General features: G+C 33.6%; 3 protein-coding genes across 5 annotated transcripts; all 3 read right to left on the bottom strand.

Annotated features, from left to right (window-relative positions):
• Positions 1-1,161: 1,161 nt before the first annotated feature.
• On the bottom strand, positions 1,162-8,408 carry LOC140980714 (uncharacterized). Its single transcript, XM_073446737.1, has 9 exons — positions 7,303-8,408; positions 6,535-6,664; positions 5,591-6,087; positions 3,943-4,023; positions 3,752-3,850; positions 3,253-3,366; positions 3,088-3,171; positions 2,282-2,353; positions 1,162-1,777 (listed from the first exon to the last, which is right to left on the bottom strand). Exons 1-9 carry the CDS (start codon positions 7,618-7,620, stop codon positions 1,511-1,513), a joined length of 1,662 nt encoding a protein of 553 aa, XP_073302838.1. The 5' UTR covers positions 7,621-8,408; the 3' UTR covers positions 1,162-1,510.
• Positions 8,409-10,571: 2,163 nt separating this feature from the next.
• On the bottom strand, positions 10,572-15,040 carry LOC140981149 (cold-responsive protein kinase 1-like). Of its 3 annotated transcripts, none has more exons than XM_073447442.1 (8): positions 14,786-15,040; positions 14,652-14,701; positions 13,321-13,416; positions 13,033-13,148; positions 12,730-12,940; positions 12,271-12,508; positions 12,009-12,159; positions 10,572-11,206 (listed from the first exon to the last, which is right to left on the bottom strand). In XM_073447442.1, the coding sequence occupies exons 3-8, from the start codon at positions 13,388-13,390 to the stop codon at positions 10,814-10,816; spliced, it is 1,179 nt and encodes a 392-aa protein (XP_073303543.1). In that variant the 5' UTR covers positions 13,391-13,416; positions 14,652-14,701; positions 14,786-15,040; the 3' UTR covers positions 10,572-10,813. The 3 variants fall into 3 exon arrangements, with proteins under 3 accessions (XP_073303543.1, XP_073303542.1, XP_073303541.1); XM_073447441.1 differs by having other exon boundaries at positions 13,321-13,463; positions 14,786-15,039; XM_073447440.1 differs by having other exon boundaries at positions 13,321-13,463; positions 14,652-15,039.
• A 3,334-nt stretch (positions 15,041-18,374) lies between these two features.
• On the bottom strand, positions 18,375-20,067 carry LOC140981206 (NAC domain-containing protein 21/22-like). The gene is made up of 3 exons (XM_073447535.1): positions 19,804-20,067; positions 19,265-19,545; positions 18,375-18,938 (listed from the first exon to the last, which is right to left on the bottom strand). Exons 1-3 carry the CDS (start codon positions 19,976-19,978, stop codon positions 18,438-18,440), a joined length of 957 nt encoding a protein of 318 aa, XP_073303636.1. The 5' UTR covers positions 19,979-20,067; the 3' UTR covers positions 18,375-18,437.

The following is a 20,067-nucleotide window of genomic DNA, read 5'->3' as shown; positions in this document are numbered from 1 at the left end:
ATATAAACTATTTAATAATGTACGGAGGGTAATTAACTAATTATTAATTAAAGTAATGCAAATATTGACAAAAAAATATGAGAAAAACTAACAACCGTAATTTGATTGATGGATTTCAAATGTATTTTTGTTGTTTAGAAAAATGATATCATAAACTTCAAATTCAGGAGTTACATTTTTATACAGTATTCCATGTTAATTATGATAGATTTCAAATTCAATTCAATCATGATATCATTTGAAATATATTCTACTTTATATAATTAATATTCAAATAAGTAATACATGAATTTAAGATTTGATCTGTTATTTCACTGTAACAATAAAAATATAATCGAAAAATACATGTATTTCAAATTCATCTATTCAAATACAATATTAAAGAATGGGAAAACAAACTTCTTCCACTAATCTAGCTATAAAATCACCGTAAGTTTCAAAAATCGTTTTTCCAAACACAAAAATTATGTAACACATGTTCTCGACTACTAAGTAAATATTATATATTGCAGGTGTATATTCTTTTTTTTTTGTAAGACAGAATGTATATCTAGGAAAAGCACGTCCTCGGATTCAGAATCTTTTCCATCGCCATCTTTGAGACTTATTTATCGGTCAACATTTAGTCAAACTTTTTCCAGATAGTTAATGCAAACATCAAAACTACTACTTTGGATTCTGAGGGGAAAAACATATGTGTATATATTTATTCAAATGATGTAACTTCGATCCTATCTTTTTAATGATGCACGTTTTTACTTTAAATGTAGGATTATATAATATATTTATTCAAATGAACTACATATGTATAGGATTATATAATATATTTATTCAAATGAACTACATATGTATATAATTATATACAATTTTAATATGATGGACACATATCATGTCCACTTCTCTACCCATCAATGAAGTAACACTCGTCTATTAGATGTGATGGATCATTGTAATTTTGCATGCCTTACCATCGTCTTGGAACAAGAATTTAAAAGGTGAAACTTCACAATGCAATTTTTGAAGTCCCGTGTAGCATTACTGAATATACTTTTTTTTAAGAAAGAAATCATATTATTTCCTCAAATCAAATCTTCAACAAGAGCCCAAATATGAAAGTATGAACAAAAGAAGGTTCCACTTGTTTACTTCCGTAAAGGTTGGGAGAATGGTTGAATGTAAATTTTATTGGCAAATGTACAGTAACATCACTTTTGATATTCCATTCAATTCCATCATTTTCAAGTTTTAACGATGTAAACGCTAAACTGATGTGCAATAGGGGAAAACACTACAAGAAGAATCTAACATGATTTACACAAACCGTGTGAAACGAGTAATTTGCACGTAGTCATGGTTTTTTCTAGCTTTCATCAACTCCCTCCATCTCATTTGCTTGTAAGATTTCTACTGGAAACTGGTTTACCACGGCTTCTCGTCTTTGTTTTCCTTGGCCAGTTTTCAGAGGACGCCTAAAGTTGATGACCGATAAATGTAGTTTAAAAAATGTGTTCTAAGATGATCTTCGCCATTGATTCTTTCCTTTTTTCTGAGGTAACTTAAAGGGGCTCCAGCTCTTCCTGCGCTTGGAAGTTTCACAAAAAAGTCCGGATGCGAGTGCTTGTTGGAGCCACAGTTCAAACTCCTCCTCTTCATCCATCATCTCCGCATCCAAATCCCATGGATACCTACCCGAGTTGGACCTCTGAGTTGACTTCTCTAATCCAACCATGTTGACATGGAAACTGGGACGATGAGTGTTTGGCCTGCAAGCCATACCCTAAAAGCGAAAAAACAGCATTCATTCCCGGTGACAAGAGAGAGCAGTTAATGCTCTAATCTGATAGTGATGTTGCATGTCAAGATATAAAGTAGTAGAAATATGACAACTTCTTCAGTGTCGTGAGGAGCAAACGTTGACCTTGAACAATAAAGTAGAAAATCAGGCTATAATCAAACTTCTTTGGAACTAAGGCCTGCGTGATAATACGATTATATTGCTCAAGCTTTGGCAAGTGGTCTAATAGAAGCCTAATTATTATCGTCGATGTACTAATGCAATAAACACAGGCTTTCGAGCAATGATGCACCAATCTACACATTACTCCATAGATTGAGCCAGACATAAAATATGGGACATTTTTAGAATCCTCCTACTGTCAAATCTTTATGTCAAAGATACATGTTGACTTCTAAATAACAGATATGATGGATGCACCAGAATGATTGCTAAAAAAGCCCAACTCATTCAAAATTTTCTTCCGAGCAAAAGCAACAAACTTACCTGACATATAGCCCACTCTGACACATCAAAGATCCTGCTTTCAGCGCATACAAATGCTCGAGGTATTTCCACCTATATAAGATAAATACGATACATGTGAAAGAGAGAAGATACTTAGAAATTTCAGATGTAGCACAGACACAATAACAGGTAAACATGTCAACAAATACATTGCAAGGGCATGAAAACAATGCATAACAAGGGTTCCAGGTTCATGGTCTGAGTAAAGGATGTTGAACTCATGACCTAATGGAATTTCAACTTCAAAAGAGATTTCAGATAAGAAGTTAAAATCACGAGCTAAAACTAGCTTAGACAGCTTTCTTAAAAGCTTTTTTATTCACAACTTGTCTATGTTGTGATTTAAGGTAACATTAGATAAAAATCAGTTACATGCTGATCAGTAAGTAACTTCACAGAAAGTCTTTACATCCTCGAGTAAAAACAATTCCTATAGACCAGACAGCGCAACAAATTCCTAAAAAACAAAGAGCAAAACCACAAGAACATCAGATACTCATCATTGTAACTTGTAAGTATCATATACAGAATTTCATCCTCGAGTAAAAACAATTCTTATAGACCAGATAGTGCAACAAATTCCTAAAAAGCAAAGAGCAAAACCACAAGAACATCAGATACTCATCATTGTAACTTGTATCATATACATGACTTCACCCTTGTACGGATAAGCATGATGATGCCATAAAATAGTGATAAAAAAGGACATGGAAAGCACATCCCAATCATTTCAACTGAAGATGCATCAAAGAAATGACGCAAACCAATCTTGTTAAAGAATATACCTTCTGTGGTCGATCAAATACCAGTGACCTTTTGTTCTCTACCCATCCATCACCATCTTTGGCTTGATGGTATTGACAGCAATCCTGTACCCAACAAAACCATCTTCACTTATTATCCATACCAAGCAACTGCCAAAATTTATTTTCTTCTCAGAGAAACAAAACCTGGCACCATCTTGCTTTGGCCTTTGATCTATTTGTACAAATCCAGATGTGCGAGTTTCGACACTTTGTGCACTGTATGCGCCTCGACTCCTCAGAGCAAAAGTCGGCAGTTGTCTGCATATTGTAGTTGAAGATTGTGAATCTTCTACATTTCTAGCCACTTCATATTTCCAGGTAGTCATATTTATCATGTGTATTTCCAGCCTCATGACAGACATTGATTGTATGCAATAATCAAAGATATCCCCCCATTAGATTAAACACAATACTACATTAAATGTATGCTCACACGCAGAAAATTTTCAGCATCACCATAAGCACAAACGACCATAATGTTGTGTAAAACACTAAAGAAAGAATGTAGGTAACACTTTGTGCAGCTACATTATTGCAACCTTTTCTTATCTATATATTAATTACCTATCCTTTACTAGTCAAAATTAACAGAATACGAACACAAAACAAACTAGGTTATATTAGCCCATCCATATATTTGAACCTGACAAGAAGTACTGGGTGATTTCTGCAGGACACTCTTAGATTCTTCCTTCTTGAGTTGCTCATCATAGTCCCTCTTCTTAACAGCGTCAGAAAGAACCTATAATAATGCCAACATGAGCAGCAATTGGAAATACACAAACTCATCTCAGGCATCTCTAAAAAATTAGCCAAAAAACATGAAAAAAAGACCTCGTATGCACATTGAAGCTTCTTGAAAGATTCACTTGCCAGTGGACTTCCCATGTTTTTGTCTGGGTGAACTAGCATGGCCTGAGAAGTAATTAAACAATAAACCTAACTAACAAGATACACGGACCATGTACATCTTGAAATAGAAAGATACTAATCAACAAACAACCACTTTACCCTATACCTTGGACTTCACTTCTACAAGAAAATGGAATTACATTTCATGGAGCAAAATAATATTATGGGTCCAAGAAGGTTTGTCCTAAACAACTTCTTTTCCATGTCAGACGTCATCACTTGGAACCATACTGAAAAATTGCCTTGTAGGCGTAATAAGATAAAGGCCCAAAGGTAATACCTATCAAACATACGGGAAACAAAGTAATACCAAGGGCTCAATAGTAGAAAGACCCAAGAGGGAAGGGAGAATAGTTAATCACGGGTTAGTGAAGAGAAATTAGCACTTCTATAAAATCATATCCAATACCCTTTCATGCAGTGTTGTTTTAAGGAGAATCAGACTACCAAGGTTCGTTTCACACAAGCGGTCAAACTGAAACCTAAAATCATTACTTTCTAGCATTACTACATGGTATAAAATTTTGATCTACAACATGAAGCCTTGGGCATTGAAGGATACATCCAACGAATAATAAGCCGTTTGAAGACTAAGTCCAACTGGTATAAAGTTCACAAAGATGGGAAGCAAGGTGATATACCATGAACACAAATGAATGACGGAAATATAACAGCTCGCAACATTCCTGTTCTTGGTAAATTTCTCTCACGATCCATTTGCTCTCAACCATCAATATCTATCACACACTACCTCATAAATAGAACGTATATTTGAAATGACATGACAATCACTTCCTTATTGAGGAAATGGTCAGAACATCCCAAAAGGTAGGAGCCTGAGTGAGAGAACTCGCCCAATCAAATTGTGATTAAGATCATTGCATGAAGATATGCTGCTAAAGCACAATAACAACAAGCTTTGGTTCTTTCCATAGAAAATTAAACTTTATTTAATTGCAATTAGCAAACTTAAATTTTCATGATATATGTTGTTTGATAAGAATAATTAAGTGTTCAAATGCACAGCACGACTGGTTTGAATTTAAGAGTAACAATCACATGGCCTCTGGCCCCCGATAACCCTGGCTGTTTCATTCCTTTTTATAGAAAACCACACAATTTCTTTAGGAGTTTGCTAAATAAAAAGGAGAAGAAAAAAGGAAAAAATTGGAACACAACTGTTTTTGCACGTCACTTTGAATCTTTTTTTTCTTACCTTCATAAAACATTCTTTTCAGTTACAACAACAAAAAAAAAAAAGAAAAATTCAATATTAGAGTCAGCTTTTTTTGTGGTCAATTATATCATAACCAGCATCAACAAAATATTGTATAGTCAAATCTCTCAGCAATTAGGCAGCTAGGTTGATTCTTATTTTATAAGTCAAGGTTTCAGGTGGAGCTGCCGGGAGCCAATATTGTATATGCAAATGAAATAATTCAATGGTATTACTGGAACCAACTTAGCGGAGAGAAAAGTACCTCACCAGTATCAGATAAAAAAAATAAACATTTTAACAACTAGAGTACGAGATAAGAGGTTATATATTGTTGGAGATTGGAGTGCTGACCTTTTTTCGGTATTCCTTCTTCAAGAGAATAAAATCAACTTTCTTTTGACGTGGAAAACCCAATGCTTCATAGTGATCTCCACAGCCTAAAATCCGCTTCATCTCAAGTGTTGAAGATGAATCTTTACACACCAATTTCTTAACAACGGGTTCTTTTGGTTCTTTCGGTTTTTCAACAAAGGATGAAGAATTAGTAGGTTTGCAGTCGGATTTACATGACTGTAACTTCTCTTCTTCACTGGGAGCAGAATATTCACACTCTGGGGAGAAACCACCTTTTGCAAATGATTCGGGTACTCTATGCTCTTCAAAATGAGTGTTTTCGCCCAAATTATCACACCTTTTGATCAAGTAGTTCAGCACTTCATTCGATAGAAATGAGAGGTTAAATGCAAGTAACACCCCAAGCCATCCCACTCGAACCTTAACACAATACAGAGCATATAAAGTCGCCAATAAAACCACCAACCTTGCATGATTTAGGGAAAAAAGATAACCTGCATTCCAGATCATGTTTCAATCAACACATTCATCAAGTAAGAGCAATAGCTAGGGCATTAAAAAAATTGGCCCACGAAAAATTTTAGGAGCCAACTTCAAATGTACATGATGATAAATGAACATGCTTGATGGGCAAGATTTGCTCAAATTGACATCCAACGGAATTCATATGAAAACAAATTTCAAAAGTAGTTCAAAAAATCAGAAGCAAACTCAATTAAGAAATTATGAATAAACGTTTTGATCTTCTGAATATTATCAAGAATTTCAAATATTATACACATTTTGTTTATTTTCCCCAAAAAAACGATTTGTTCTACAGTTGGGATAAGCCCAAAAAAGGGTAGTTAAAACGGGAAATGGGATAAGCATATACATCAATCAGCACTATGCACTGAGTTCAACGTAGACAAGGAGAAGCGTAGACAAGGAGAAGCACGTACCACCAATTATAAACAAGGTACCCGTGATCCAAAAGTTAGCATACATCCATAAAACTAGAATAGCAATCAGTCCAACAATAAAAAGACCAGGAGTGTAGCCCAAATACTGAACAGCAGCACCGGCCATTCCCTGAACACAAATTAGAAATCATGAGTGACTCGTTAGCATCCCTTTATGAAGGCAAGAAAGTTTCAAAAGTGCCATCTTTTGGACATGATTATAAAAATAGGATAAAGTTCCCCATTGCATCAGATTACACTTCTTTAACCAACAGACTCAATCAAGAGCAGGAGATAAGCTATTACAACAAATATATCGAGTTGTGTTTAAAATAAGCATGCCACATGACTATGACTACATATCAAAGGTGCATACCATTTTGATGGTCTTATTTGGCTCAATCTAAGTATAATGTCTCCATGGTGTTTGCTCCCATCACTTGAATTTTAAGAATTTAAAGAAAAATGGGATAGCAACCAAAATAAATCCAATAAATCATTAACCGTAACAGAATCATGCCCCACTGTATTGATGCAAATACAATTATTTGAAGACAGTTTACCTAAAGAAAATCCAAGACAAACAATGTGTGACAAACAACTGGCACTAGATCTGGCGCAAAAAAATTTCAATCGTGAAGTTTGAGCAAGGATATATACATAATTAACTTTGAACTAAATGCGCCTAGGAAGAATAAATATGTATGAAACTAGTACAGGGCATAAAGCAGTGAAGTACTGAACGATTTATCTAGACTGGACGCGTACCATACTAAGCAGTAGATACAAAAGGCAGGACATTGATGTCAAGCTAAGAAAGCAACTCCACATAATGACAAGCAGAGCGGCCGAACCCAGCCCCATGAAAGACTGGAAGCCCGTGACGGAGCAATTTTTCCAATAAACCAACATGAACATCAGACCTCTTCCAAATCTTGCACACCCACAGCAAACCATTGGCCAGTGCCGCTCCATGAAAATTCCAATCTTGTCCCTTAAACACCTAAAATTTGTCTTTGGAACGGAGTAAAAATTCTTCGATTGCAACCATTTTAACCCTTGGTTGAACAACCCAATATCCTCCATCACCTAATAACTCTACGAAATTTTAATTAAGGACAAAATAAACCATAAAACCGAATCTCACACAATAAAGATCAGATTTTCGTCAACGTTCTGTAAAATTTATTCATAATGGCTTTGAACCTGAGCTTCTCTGATAGTTTTTATCTCCGACATCGTCATGATACACAACCAAAGCACCCCATATTGAGATAATGTGACGAAGGACTTTAATCGAACTCAATCTCCAAAGATTCTGGTGCTCAAGAAAAGATATCCCAACTGTTGATTTCCCAGTTTGAGCTTGCAAGTACCATACAAAAAAACAATAATATCCAGAATATTCCTCCTCGACACAGTTAAAGCTAAAATTTCGTGAACTCCACAGTTGGGAGATAAACAAGAAACAAAACTAGAACACCGAATTGCTTCGCAAATACGTCTCCATAAAAGCAAAATCCATAAATAAACTCACAGCATTTTTCACTTTTTTGACTCCAACAATCCACCCATGAAAGAAGCTCCCTTCAGTAAACCATCCTCTCACGGAGAAAACACAAAAGGAACAAAAAACAAAAAAAACCCACCAAATTATGCCCGCTAAAAACCCAACACGCAAAAACAAATTTTAAGTAAAATCAATGTTGAGGAATTCTTAGCTTTAATTAATGGGAGAAAAAATGGTAACCCTAGGCTTCACTAATTTATTTTCTTTTCATGGAATACTTGTGGGAAAGAAGATCAAAAAGTTTGAAAAAGGCGTTGTGAGAGTGAAACAAGCAGTGATGATGAGAGAGAAAATGGATAATTTATTTGATAGATTTGCAATGGAATTAAGGTTAAATACTTTTTATATATTAAATTAAGGTTAAATCTTTCTTCCAAATATATATTAATTTATGCATATTTATTAATTAATCATTATAATATTTAGGTAATTTGTAAAGCCCGAGCTACTAAATTTCTACTTTTCAGTGTAATATCACAAATAGCAGCGAAGCTAATGAGAGTAGATAGGGTGGTTGCCTGATTCATCTTAATATTTTTTTAATAAATATTTTATGATGTTCAATAGTTGATTAGAGCATTTCATACGTCAATTTTGTGACACGAGTTTTCTATCCGGCTCGACTCATGGAAAATATTATTTTTATGTCAAAAATATTAGTTTTCGCCTCTAGATATAGATTAAGTCGACTCATCTCACGGATATAAAACATTGAAATCGTCTAACAGAAGACATATTTTATAAAAAAATATAGTTTATAAACTATTAATCATAATATATGAAATTTGTCCTGATTAATAACTACGAGTCTCGTTGGATCTTATTACGTTTCATTGAGTTTTAAGCAACAAATTGTGAGATCTAACCGGAAGGGATAGAGAATGGGAAAATAATAAATTGACTTTTGCTATAGTCTTGTTGGTTTTTCTTAAATGGATAGAATGATACCAAGAATATTGTAATTATTGTCTTAATTTAACTTGATTAAAAACAAAGACGTATTTTAAAGTAAATTATAGTTTGGCCTATACGACATGTAATACAATTATATTTCTTTAATGAATCACATATTAAATATATTTGACATTGTGCATGAGAATAATATTGCCCAAAGTCAATCGAATGAAACCATACTCCATTTATATTGCTCAACAAAGAGGGATGACCATAGGGCGGGACGGGATGAGACGGAGTGGATTTATTATCATCATCTTCACCCTGAATTATATCTTTACTTTCATACCAGTTTCTATCTGATTAAGAAATCCTTATACTTGACCCAACGGGACTTAAATATTCATTTTATTCTCCATCTCCGCTTCAAAAATGATAGTGATATGTGTTTGTCATTTTCATTCTCGTCCTCGGATTATATGTCTGCCTCATTTTGATTCTATCTAATCGGGAAATCTCTGTCACCAACAAGGTTGGGATTAAATCTCCACTTTAAATTCCTATTGGAGTTGGCCAAAAAAGTCCTCAATTTTAATTAAAATATTGATACAAAAATCCAATTATAAATATAAATATTGATATTGCTTAAACAATTCAAACATTAATAAATTGATAGTCGATAGGAAATATTATTACTATTACCGAGTACGAGTACAAGGATGATGATGGCATCCCCATACCCAACCTGATGTGCCGCGGGGATTCAAAAAAAAAAAATTCGAACTTGATAACTAATCTTCAAACCCGTTCCGTTTAAGGTTTTACAATTTTCATTCTTAGATGTAATAGTTTTTTTTCTCCCCAGCCCAATATAAAACTTTAGTATCGTTGCTTATATATCTATATTATTTATGTTATTATTATATTATTAAATGCGAGATATTTAGAGTAACTATCTTAAAAGACACCAAAATATTTAATTACATAATTGTCCTTCTTACCACCTCTTCAAGTCACTATATATTTTACATAGAAAAAAATCTAACCAAACTTTCCTTTTAAATCGAACGACTTTTATAAATTGAAAATAATTTCGTGTTAATTATTTAGTATTATTTGATCAAATTAAAAAATAATAATTACGAATGCAACATGTATACACTTTTTACTAGTTGTATATTAAGTTTGGGTTAATAGAAACAAATAAGTCAAATTTTCCTATAATATTGAGATAATTTCTTTTTCTAGGCAAAAACTTGTTTGAGACGGTCTCACGGATCGTATTTTGTAAGACAGATTTCTTATTTAGGTCATCCATGAAAAAATATTCTTTTTTATGCTAATAATATTACTTTTTATTGTGAATATCGATATGATTGACCCGTCTCAGATAAAGATTCGTGAGACCATCTCACAACATACCTATTTTTTTCTGAAGGTGTGAACAAAAGTAACACCCTTGTTTTGACATGATTAATTAATTTCATGAAAAAATATTTTACAAAAAAACTTATTAAAAATTCAATTTTGATTTTAAATTTTACTTAATTTTTATTTTTTATTTTTAACAAGAGTGGTAGTAAAAAAAATCGATTATACAAGACACGTGTATATATTTAAATATAACCGGGCCTTGCCTACTGTAGAATTTTTACAAATATGCCCCTTCCATCTAACACTTGGGATGAACTCACTTGGAGGTGTTCAAGCCTTTGCAAAACTGAGCTAGCACAAAAAGCTTCACAAATCAAAACCACATTTTCTTTATGTCCAAACAATCATGAAAGCCAATCTTAGTTCAACTTTTCCTCGTCATCAGCTCCTGCCATCAGACATCGTAAACACGGTGTTCATCTGCGAAGATGGTGCTGAGGTTGCAGCCGTGGAATTTTCCGAATCACCTAAATTAGACGAATTGCAGCTCGAAGAAGCTTGATTATGTCCAGGCTTCGACTTGGGTTCAGCACTGACCTTCAGGTCCATTAGATCAGAGATTAAGCCAGGCTGCGTTATAGTGAGTCCATCAACATCTTTCTCACCAGTAAGCATTCGGACAACATTTGACATGGAGGGCCGAAGCTTTGGCGAATCTTGAGTGCAGAGTAAACCAATCTTCAAGAATCTGCAGGCTTGTTCGGCATCAAATTCTCCATCAAGTGCTGTGTCCACTAGTGCTACGAGCTCCTTTCTCTCGTAAAGTTTCCATGTCTGCAACAAAAACTCGATGGTCATGGAAGTGTCTGAGAGAAAATATAATCAGGTTTATATGTTCAAGTAAAATTAGAGCAATGACAATTGAAAATTAATCATCAAATATACATCAATCCCCATTAATATCTGGAAGAGGGGTAAAACATGTGTCTTCAACTAGATTCTCATTTCGCCATATATTCGGATGAGCAGACTTCCCCTATCCTGCCTCTTTGGCTCCACCCTGTTATGAGTCTTATAACACCAGCTTCAGATTGCCAAAACTTAACTAGTTTTAGACCACCGCATGGCATAATATAATTAGTCATGAACGACGTATTATGAGCCGAGTTACTTGTAGCTATACAAAGGGAAGTGGCACTTTACAATTTGTCGTAGAGTCCCAAAGCGGCTAGACTTTAGACAATTTTCATTTACTTATCAGTACGTATTCTGAGCATACACTTTAAGCTCTTCCAAGATATAAACATGAGACACATCATTAACAGTGAGCTTTGTTGTGTCGGTATCAATACAAGGTCATGAGCCAAGAGACCAAGCCTGAAGGGGTAAACTACAAAATTGGAAAATCCCGCAAATTAATTTATTACTCCATTATTTATTGTGGAGCCAATGTAGGACATATATGATATATAACCTACACTGATCTTAGTAATGTAATAATTGCAACTCAGCAGGGTGAGATAGGAGGGCATTTATTACTTCTCGCAAATATGGGTTATTCCCGCATTATAAACACGGAAAACATTTAAAAAGAGCTTACGAAGAGCAAAAGTTAAGCAACAAGAGAAGTTCATACCCTTTCAAGTATATACTGTTCTTCTCGAGGTAATCGTGTATTAGTGTTGCATCTTCCGCTTACAATTTCAATAATCAGAACACCAAAACTGTAAAGATCTGCCTTCCGTGTCAACTGCCCTCTTACAGCATACTCTGGTGCCAAATAACCTCTGCAACAACAAACCGTGTTCACTCTATTACAATTTTTTTGAAATATTTATAAGAGAAGGAAAAAAAACAGAAGAATATTCAAAACAGTCCAGGAAGATTTTACAACTTACAGAGTTCCCGCCACACGTGTACTGACATGAGTCATGCTGGCAGGGATGAGCTTTGCAAGACCGAAATCTGAAATTTTTGGAGTCAAGTCTTTGTCCAGAAGAATGTTGCTTGCTTTTATATCTCGGTGTATGATATGCGGTCTCACTTCCTCGTGAAGATATGCGAGTCCTCTTGCAACTCCGATGCAAATTTTAACTCGTGTTCGCCAGCTAAAATAGATGTTGCTGTGACCTCTGACTGCAGCAAGTTTTAAAGTCAGTCGTATATGAGAGTGTCCACCTCATCAAATCAAAATCTCTGGTTCAATAAGTGATTATATTATTCGCAAAAAAGCACCCATAGAAAACAAAGATAAGAGTCAATGTTGACACTCTTTACCGCAGATTAAGAATAAAATTGACTCCATTTGACCAAGTACCAACACTGAACTCGAGAACAAACTATGGCAAGAGGAGTACCAAGAAGTGTTCTTGCTAGGCTGTTATTCTCGAGGTAGTTATAGACAAGAATTCGATGTGTGCCTTCAACACAGCAACCATAAAGCTTTACCAAATTTTCATGATCTATATCTGAAATCATTTGAATCTCTGTCAAGAATTCTTTGACTCCTTGTCTCGACTCAGTAGAAAGAACCTTTATTGCTGCCATTTGCCCATCCCTCAGTCTTCCCTGTTAATCCAAGAGAGTCATATTAGATAACAGTCATCTCCAAACCGCTAATATTATTATCTATCAGAAATTTAACCATATACTTCAATAACCTTATAAACGGAGCCGAATCCTCCCTCTCCAATTTTATTCTCTGGACTAAAATCATTTGTAGCAATTCTTAATTCCTTGGATGTATAAAGATTAACATTGCGGACACCAGCGAGATCTGCACAAAATTATATCTTTTTACAACAATTGAAAATAGATAAACACATAAATAGACATGATTGGCTCACAAGGGAAGAGGTCACTCGAAAGTTCAAATGAAAGAGAGGATACTAAACAGCCTGAACAAAATTCTCAAAAGGACATTAATATAAAGAAGTTTCATTATTTACCATCTCCAAACTCAGGATGCCTTGATAAAGAATCCAAGCCTCTACGACAGAGAAAAGAAAGACAGGTCATGACTGTAGGATTCACGAGTTGTCCTGCTGGTACATGTACAAATAAATTACTTCAAACTTGACAAAACAACAACCTGACAAATAAAAAAAGGGAATAAGCACAACTGATAAGAACTGTATCCTATAGGCCTTGCGAAAAACAATTGTAAGAATTAAATTGTTCGATCCCAGGAAACTGGAAAATATCCACAATATATAGTGGACTGGGACAGTTAATGATAGTAATATAAAGAAAATATATTCCGCATTTCCACCGCATAATGTGAAATGGATACAAATCAAGTTTCACCTTTTTCTCTTAAAGTCCCCTACAACTTCAAATATCAACTGAAAATCATTTGCTTTTCTTGATAAGAATTCAGTATATCCTCCCTAAACTAGAACATAATCCTCCCAAATACGTTGAGAACATTAAAATCCTTTGCCAAAGGAGAAGGGATATCATTTTCAGCTGAAAAAGGTGAAGAGAAATGACTCCCAATAACAAGATTATACTTATGAGGCCATCATTGCAGTATTGAATCCTAAATATTACTAAATTTGTAGGAGTTCAATATGAAGATAAACACGACACCCGATGAGGTGATGAATGTTTGTAAGCATCATCAGCTTAAGTTAATTATTAATGTGCCGATATATGATTAGAGCTCTGAACCAAATAATTTTCTGCCTAAACTGAGATCCAATTTGATAAACACGAAAGTTTTAAATGTCACAATGAAATGGCAACTTGAGTTTATGAATGACAAAGGATCATGCTATCGACATTCCCAGGTAATAATAATATTAGGTATAAATTATACTTACAAAGAAATATTGTTAATTGTAACTGGCCTGTCAAGAAACATAGAAGAGAACGCCCAAAAAAGAGTGAATCACACTATTATACTCATTCAATCTGCCGTCAAGTGGAATAAAAGAATTTTGGTTGAAAAGGAAACTTAAGGCTAAAAACAAGACATCAATACAAGATATGTTACACCCAATTTCCATTTCCACATACTGTAACATGTACCTTTCAAATTTTCACCAAGCAAAAATGGGGTTGAATCTAGCAATCGGCCATCTTAAAAAAAAAAAAAAGAAAAAGATTTAAAATTTGTATATAGTTTTTTTTCCACAAACACATCAAGGCCATCGATCACACACAAAACCAGGAAAACACAAAACCAGGGGATTAAACGGCAACAATTCAAAGGAAAATCACAGAAAACAACCACGAGTTGCAGAAAATGAGAAAAATCCCAGTTGAGAGATGGTACCGGACCAGAAAAAATCTTGAGACAGCAAGAGAAGCAGCAGTAACTCCGGCCTACAGATAGAGCAATTTGTAGCGGCGCCGACTATATATAAAATTTGATGATAACTACAATTCTTATGAGGGAAAAGGGCTTACAATCCTGATGACGAAGGGTGTGAGAATATTCAAACCACCAAGAAACTGTATGAACTGGAGATTTCACATCTGAAGATTAAAGTGTCGAAATTCAAGAAGATTTCGTTATGACAATTAAAAATCTGAAATGGGAATGAATAAACTAATTTGTCCACTTTCAACAGCACGACTTAAAATAAATTTGAGGACAAGAAAAGTCGACGTGATCAAGTTGTTCAGCTGGCAGCTGGGGGGAAAGCTCACCGCCATGTTCTTTTAATTTCATATTATCCCCTTTGAAATCTAAAATAAAAAATATATAATATTACAATTTTACTGATTGATATTATATATTATATAAATAATGATATTATATAAACAATTAATTATTTGATTGATTAGAAATAAATAATAATTACACAAATATTTGATTTAATGAATTATTAATCATACAACCAAATACAACATTAGAAGATAAAGAAATTAAGTTAAATATGATTTATACTTGTTTTTTGGGAGAATGATTCGTTTGGCGACGAGATTCAAACAAGAAACCCCTTTTGATTTTTGACTTAAACTAATTCTTGTCAGAATTCAGGTAATATCGTCAAAATCAGAGACAATCTACCAATCCGACACGTTTCAACTAAAAAAAATCAAGTTTGGGTTTGAAGTTTTCGGGTTTGGGTCAGCTATCGGGTCTTGGGTCAGATCGGGTTGGACCCGATAGCTGACCCGAAAAAATTATCGGGTTGGATTGAGATTGATCCGGAAATTTTAATTTTAATTTTAATTTTTTTAAAAAATATAATTAATAAATATTTCCTATATTTTTATATATTGTATGTCTGAAAAAATATTTACTGTATATTTATATAATAAATTTTCATAATTTAATATTTATTTTGAACATTTTTTATTTTTTAAACAATTGTTTATTTGATTTAGTAAATATATTTTATTTTTCTACAATTATACTTTCAAATTTAAATCATATATATGATGTAGATTTTATTATTATGTGTTTAAATTAAAATATTTTTTTTTNAACAATTCAAAGGAAAATCACAGAAAACAACCACGAGTTGCAGAAAATGAGAAAAATCCCAGTTGAGAGATGGTACCGGACCAGAAAAAATCTTGAGACAGCAAGAGAAGCAGCAGTAACTCCGGCCTACAGATAGAGCAATTTGTAGCGGCGCCGACTATATATAAAATTTGATGATAACTACAATTCTTATGAGGGAAAAGGGCTTACAATCCTGATGACGAAGGGTGTGAGAATATTCAAACCACCAAGAAACTGTATGAACTGGAGATTTCACATCTGAAGATTAAAGTGTCGAAATTCAAGAAGATTTCGTTATGACAATTAAAAATCTGAAATGGGAATGAATAAACTAATTTGTCCACTTTCAACAGCACGACTTAAAATAAATTTGAGGACAAGAAAAGTCGACGTGATCAAGTTGTTCAGCTGGCAGCTGGGGGGAAAGCTCACCGCCATGTTCTTTTAATTTCATATTATCCCCTTTGAAATCTAAAATAAAAAATATATAATATTACAATTTTACTGATTGATATTATATATTATATAAATAATGATATTATATAAACAATTAATTATTTGATTGATTAGAAATAAATAATAATTACACAAATATTTGATTTAATGAATTATTAATCATACAACCAAATACAACATTAGAAGATAAAGAAATTAAGTTAAATATGATTTATACTTGTTTTTTGGGAGAATGATTCGTTTGGCGACGAGATTCAAACAAGAAACCCCTTTTGATTTTTGACTTAAACTAATTCTTGTCAGAATTCAGGTAATATCGTCAAAATCAGAGACAATCTACCAATCCGACACGTTTCAACTAAAAAAAATCAAGTTTGGGTTTGAAGTTTTCGGGTTTGGGTCAGCTATCGGGTCTTGGGTCAGATCGGGTTGGACCCGATAGCTGACCCGAAAAAATTATCGGGTTGGATTGAGATTGATCCGGAAATTTTAATTTTAATTTTAATTTTTTTAAAAAATATAATTAATAAATATTTCCTATATTTTTATATATTGTATGTCTGAAAAAATATTTACTGTATATTTATATAATAAATTTTCATAATTTAATATTTATTTTGAACATTTTTTATTTTTTAAACAATTGTTTATTTGATTTAGTAAATATATTTTATTTTTCTACGATTATACTTTCAAATTTAAATCATATATATGATGTAGATTTTATTATTATGTGTTTAAATTAAAATATTTTTTTTTGAATTTTATTTAATTTTTTAAAAAAAATTAAAAAAATTCAAAATTGGGTTGATTCGGGTTGAGAAATTTTTGAATAGTATTATTATTCAACCCGACTCAACCGACCCGAATTGACACACTTAAATTCAAGGTTAAAACAGAACCCGAATCTTACAAGGTGTTCTATACTGTAAATGCCGAGAGGGTTTTGACCGTAGCCAATGAAATAAATGACCATTATATATTCATATTCTATCCTAACACGCACACACGCATTTGAATTAAGGAACACCCTTGAAAGTTAAATATAGACACCATACACATATTATTAAAATATTAAGTCTAAACGGTCAACCTTATTTATTTATATTTACAATAATAAGTAATATTTTTTTTATGAGTGACTGAAACATAAAAATATGTCTCACAAAATTGATTTTTGAGACTGTTAAACAAATTTTGTTGTGGTATTAAAATTACTGCATAGTCTTACTCAAGAAAATTGAGAGGAATGATGATTCCTGAAACCTATTTTTCTAGTCGTGGAATAAATTAATGCAATTGGGGACTTTCAAAAATAGCTTCGCATCCGTGATACAAAAGTGATTTGGATAAAATTTATATTAAGATATCAATTGACTTGTGAAATGTAATATTAAATTATTCATATTTTGATGATAATAGATTATCTAACTCGTAAAACTTGAGTCAAAAATTAGACGAAAGTGTTATCATATGTCACGAACAAAATGGTGAAAACATTGTAGAAATAGGATCAATAATTTATTGAATTGGTTGCGAGTTTCGACATGAGGCAATATCTGATGATTTTGAATTTTTTATAAACATCCTGCTATTTATTTGAAATTCAAATTAACAAAAATATAATTTAATATTACTTGATAATATGTCAAATCATCAAGTGGAGTTGAAAAAAATAGAAAAAATTGTTTTATTGAATTTTAATTTTGGCTTGTCATCTCGTGATCAAACATGAATGAAATATTACACAAACTTAACTCAACTTCGTTTGTATTTTAGTTAAATTCTATTTTAAAAAATCATATGAGACGGTTCGATATATCAAATGTGTGATACGGATTTCTAACGTAATTCGATTTATAGAAAAAATTATTTTATTTTATATATGCATTAGGAGATACTTTTTGATAGTCAAACTTTTTGTTAGCTCAAAGTTTAATAATGTGGTCCGTTTGGATCAAAAGACAGATGTTAAAAAAAAAAACTTTAGCTTATTTTTAAAAAAAAATCATTGATGAAAGCATGATGACGAGATATTTGGAAAAGTGAAATATATCTTCAAATATATTTGAGAAAAAATATATATTTAATATTTAATTAATATTATTTTGCTAATTTAACTGCCAATTACAAAATAATATGCACTAGTTAATTCCAAATGGGATACAGATCCGAACGGGCGAGATAGCTCTCTGAGAATTTTTTCTCTCCAAAACAGGAACTACCCTCAACGCAAGAATCATTATCAAAGCTTTCCATTTTGGTAAAAGGATCCAAAACAGCTTGAATCACGTTTTCATCGCAAGAAGGGTCCGATTTATGATAACAAATTCCTCCGAGATTATGGGTCAATCCCTCAGAGTTTGGCGTGACATTGGTGGGTAATATTTGCTGATCCGGTTGGGTTAGGAGTAGGGATTGGCAAGGGTTTCTGTTGAAGAAGGAGAAGCAGGGCACTTGCTCGTGGTGTTTGTGGTAGTAATTGGCTTGAAATGGGTTCGCTGTGTTGTAAGGTTCCATTGATGGCGGAAGAGAGATTGGTGGGGAAGAAGAGCTGGTCTCGAATCTGGGTTCTGTGTGTTGTTTGGGTGGATGCGGCGTGTTCTTCTGGAACACTCTGCATAAAACCCAATCCTCTCGCGTGCATTCCTGAAATTTTCCGAGCAGACAAACACGGCTTATTAATCTATTACAACGGAATCATGTTTTGCAATTGAATTCTTTAATTACTACTATATCTGTATCTTTAAACATAAAAACTTCTATAAAATTGTTTTATAAGTTAATTTGATAATATTGATCACATATTCATAAAAAAATATTATTTTTCATTTTAGATGTCTTATGAATATAAATACTCAAGTTTGAAAACCAATGGTATAATTTTGATTACTTGTAATAAACACATTTTAATTATTATTTGTCACACATTTTTATTTAACAATGTTTGTAAAATTGTTAGATAGGGTGAATACCTGGAGACAAGAAACTGCCATCTGGCCGGGCCCAAATTTCCATTCCAGGCGAAACTCATGCATGACCCAAGCAGTTTTGGTCCCCTTGGGAGCCCGGCCCTGATAGAATACAAGAGTTTTTCTCATCCCAACGAGAATTCCCCCATGTGTGACGGGCCGGTCTTTGCCTGTGGCCTTCCAGTATCCAGACAGCGTGGCCCTATTTGTTCTAAGCCCGGTAGCATATTTCTTGTCCCGCCGGCTGTAAAAATACCACGCCTTCCCTCCCACGCACGCAACCTCTAAAAATAAAACCAAATGACTCAGAATTCGATAGATAAAAGGAGGAGCTTTTATTTTTAAATTTAAAGATATGATATATAGTCAATATGCATGCAGTGAATAAATTCTAGAATTCCTAGCTAGTGGTCAAGATTATGACTACTCATTCTGAATTAGTTCCTTGAACTCGCACACTGGATATAGGGGCTGGTTGTGCTAGGTTACTATACGAGCATTCGTGACTTTATAACGAAATATGAATTAGTAGCCATAATTACCGGGAATGTCCCAAGGCTCGCAGCTGTTAAGGTCAAGTTGAATCAAGAAAGGAGTGTGGTCAGGTGTGCATCCAGCCGCCCGTTTCATTAGGTAATCACATATCAATTCGACGTCTCTTGGCTGGAATCTGAATCCAGGAGGCAATTCCGCTTCCACCGCCCTCAAACTGTTCATTTTCCGGCGGAATTAGACAGATACAGGAGCTAGCTAGGAATGAAGGCAATGTATACCGATGCCTCCATGGACAGGGTTATAGTATACGT

Source organism: Primulina huaijiensis, chromosome 7, assembly GCF_012295235.1.
Source record: "Primulina huaijiensis isolate GDHJ02 chromosome 7, ASM1229523v2, whole genome shotgun sequence".
Taxonomy (NCBI): Eukaryota; Viridiplantae; Streptophyta; class Magnoliopsida; order Lamiales; family Gesneriaceae; genus Primulina; species Primulina huaijiensis.
Note: the sequence above shows the minus strand (reverse complement) of the source record. Positions and strands in the feature narration are given on the sequence as shown.

What these genes read in the sequence shown, in the direction of transcription:
- LOC140980714 (XM_073446737.1), bottom strand. Translation starts at nt 7,620, where the DNA reads ATGGAGGATATTGGGTTGTTCAACCAAGGGTTAAAATGGTTGCAATCG. An exon ending in AGAAGGAATACCGAAAAAAG is followed by an intron (nt 4,024 to 5,590) that starts GTCAGCACTCCA and finishes ATTACTTCTCAG; the next exon opens with GCCATGCTAGTTCACCCAGA. An exon ending in TATTTGATCGACCACAGAAG is followed by an intron (nt 2,354 to 3,087) that starts GTATATTCTTTA and finishes TATCTTATATAG; the next exon opens with GTGGAAATACCTCGAGCATT.
- LOC140981149 (XM_073447442.1), bottom strand. Translation starts at nt 13,390, where the DNA reads ATGACCTGTCTTTCTTTTCTCTGTCGTAGAGGCTTGGATTCTTTATCA. An exon ending in GATTCGGCTCCGTTTATAAG is followed by an intron (nt 12,941 to 13,032) that starts GTTATTGAAGTA and finishes TTGGATTAACAG; the next exon opens with GGAAGACTGAGGGATGGGCA. An exon ending in AACAGTATATACTTGAAAGG is followed by an intron (nt 11,207 to 12,008) that starts GTATGAACTTCT and finishes TTTTTGTTGCAG; the next exon opens with ACATGGAAACTTTACGAGAG.
- LOC140981206 (XM_073447535.1), bottom strand. Translation starts at nt 19,978, where the DNA reads ATGAACAGTTTGAGGGCGGTGGAAGCGGAATTGCCTCCTGGATTCAGA. An exon ending in CGAGCCTTGGGACATTCCCG is followed by an intron (nt 19,546 to 19,803) that starts GTAATTATGGCT and finishes TTTTATTTTTAG; the next exon opens with AGGTTGCGTGCGTGGGAGGG. An exon ending in TGGCAGTTTCTTGTCTCCAG is followed by an intron (nt 18,939 to 19,264) that starts GTATTCACCCTA and finishes GGAAAATTTCAG; the next exon opens with GAATGCACGCGAGAGGATTG.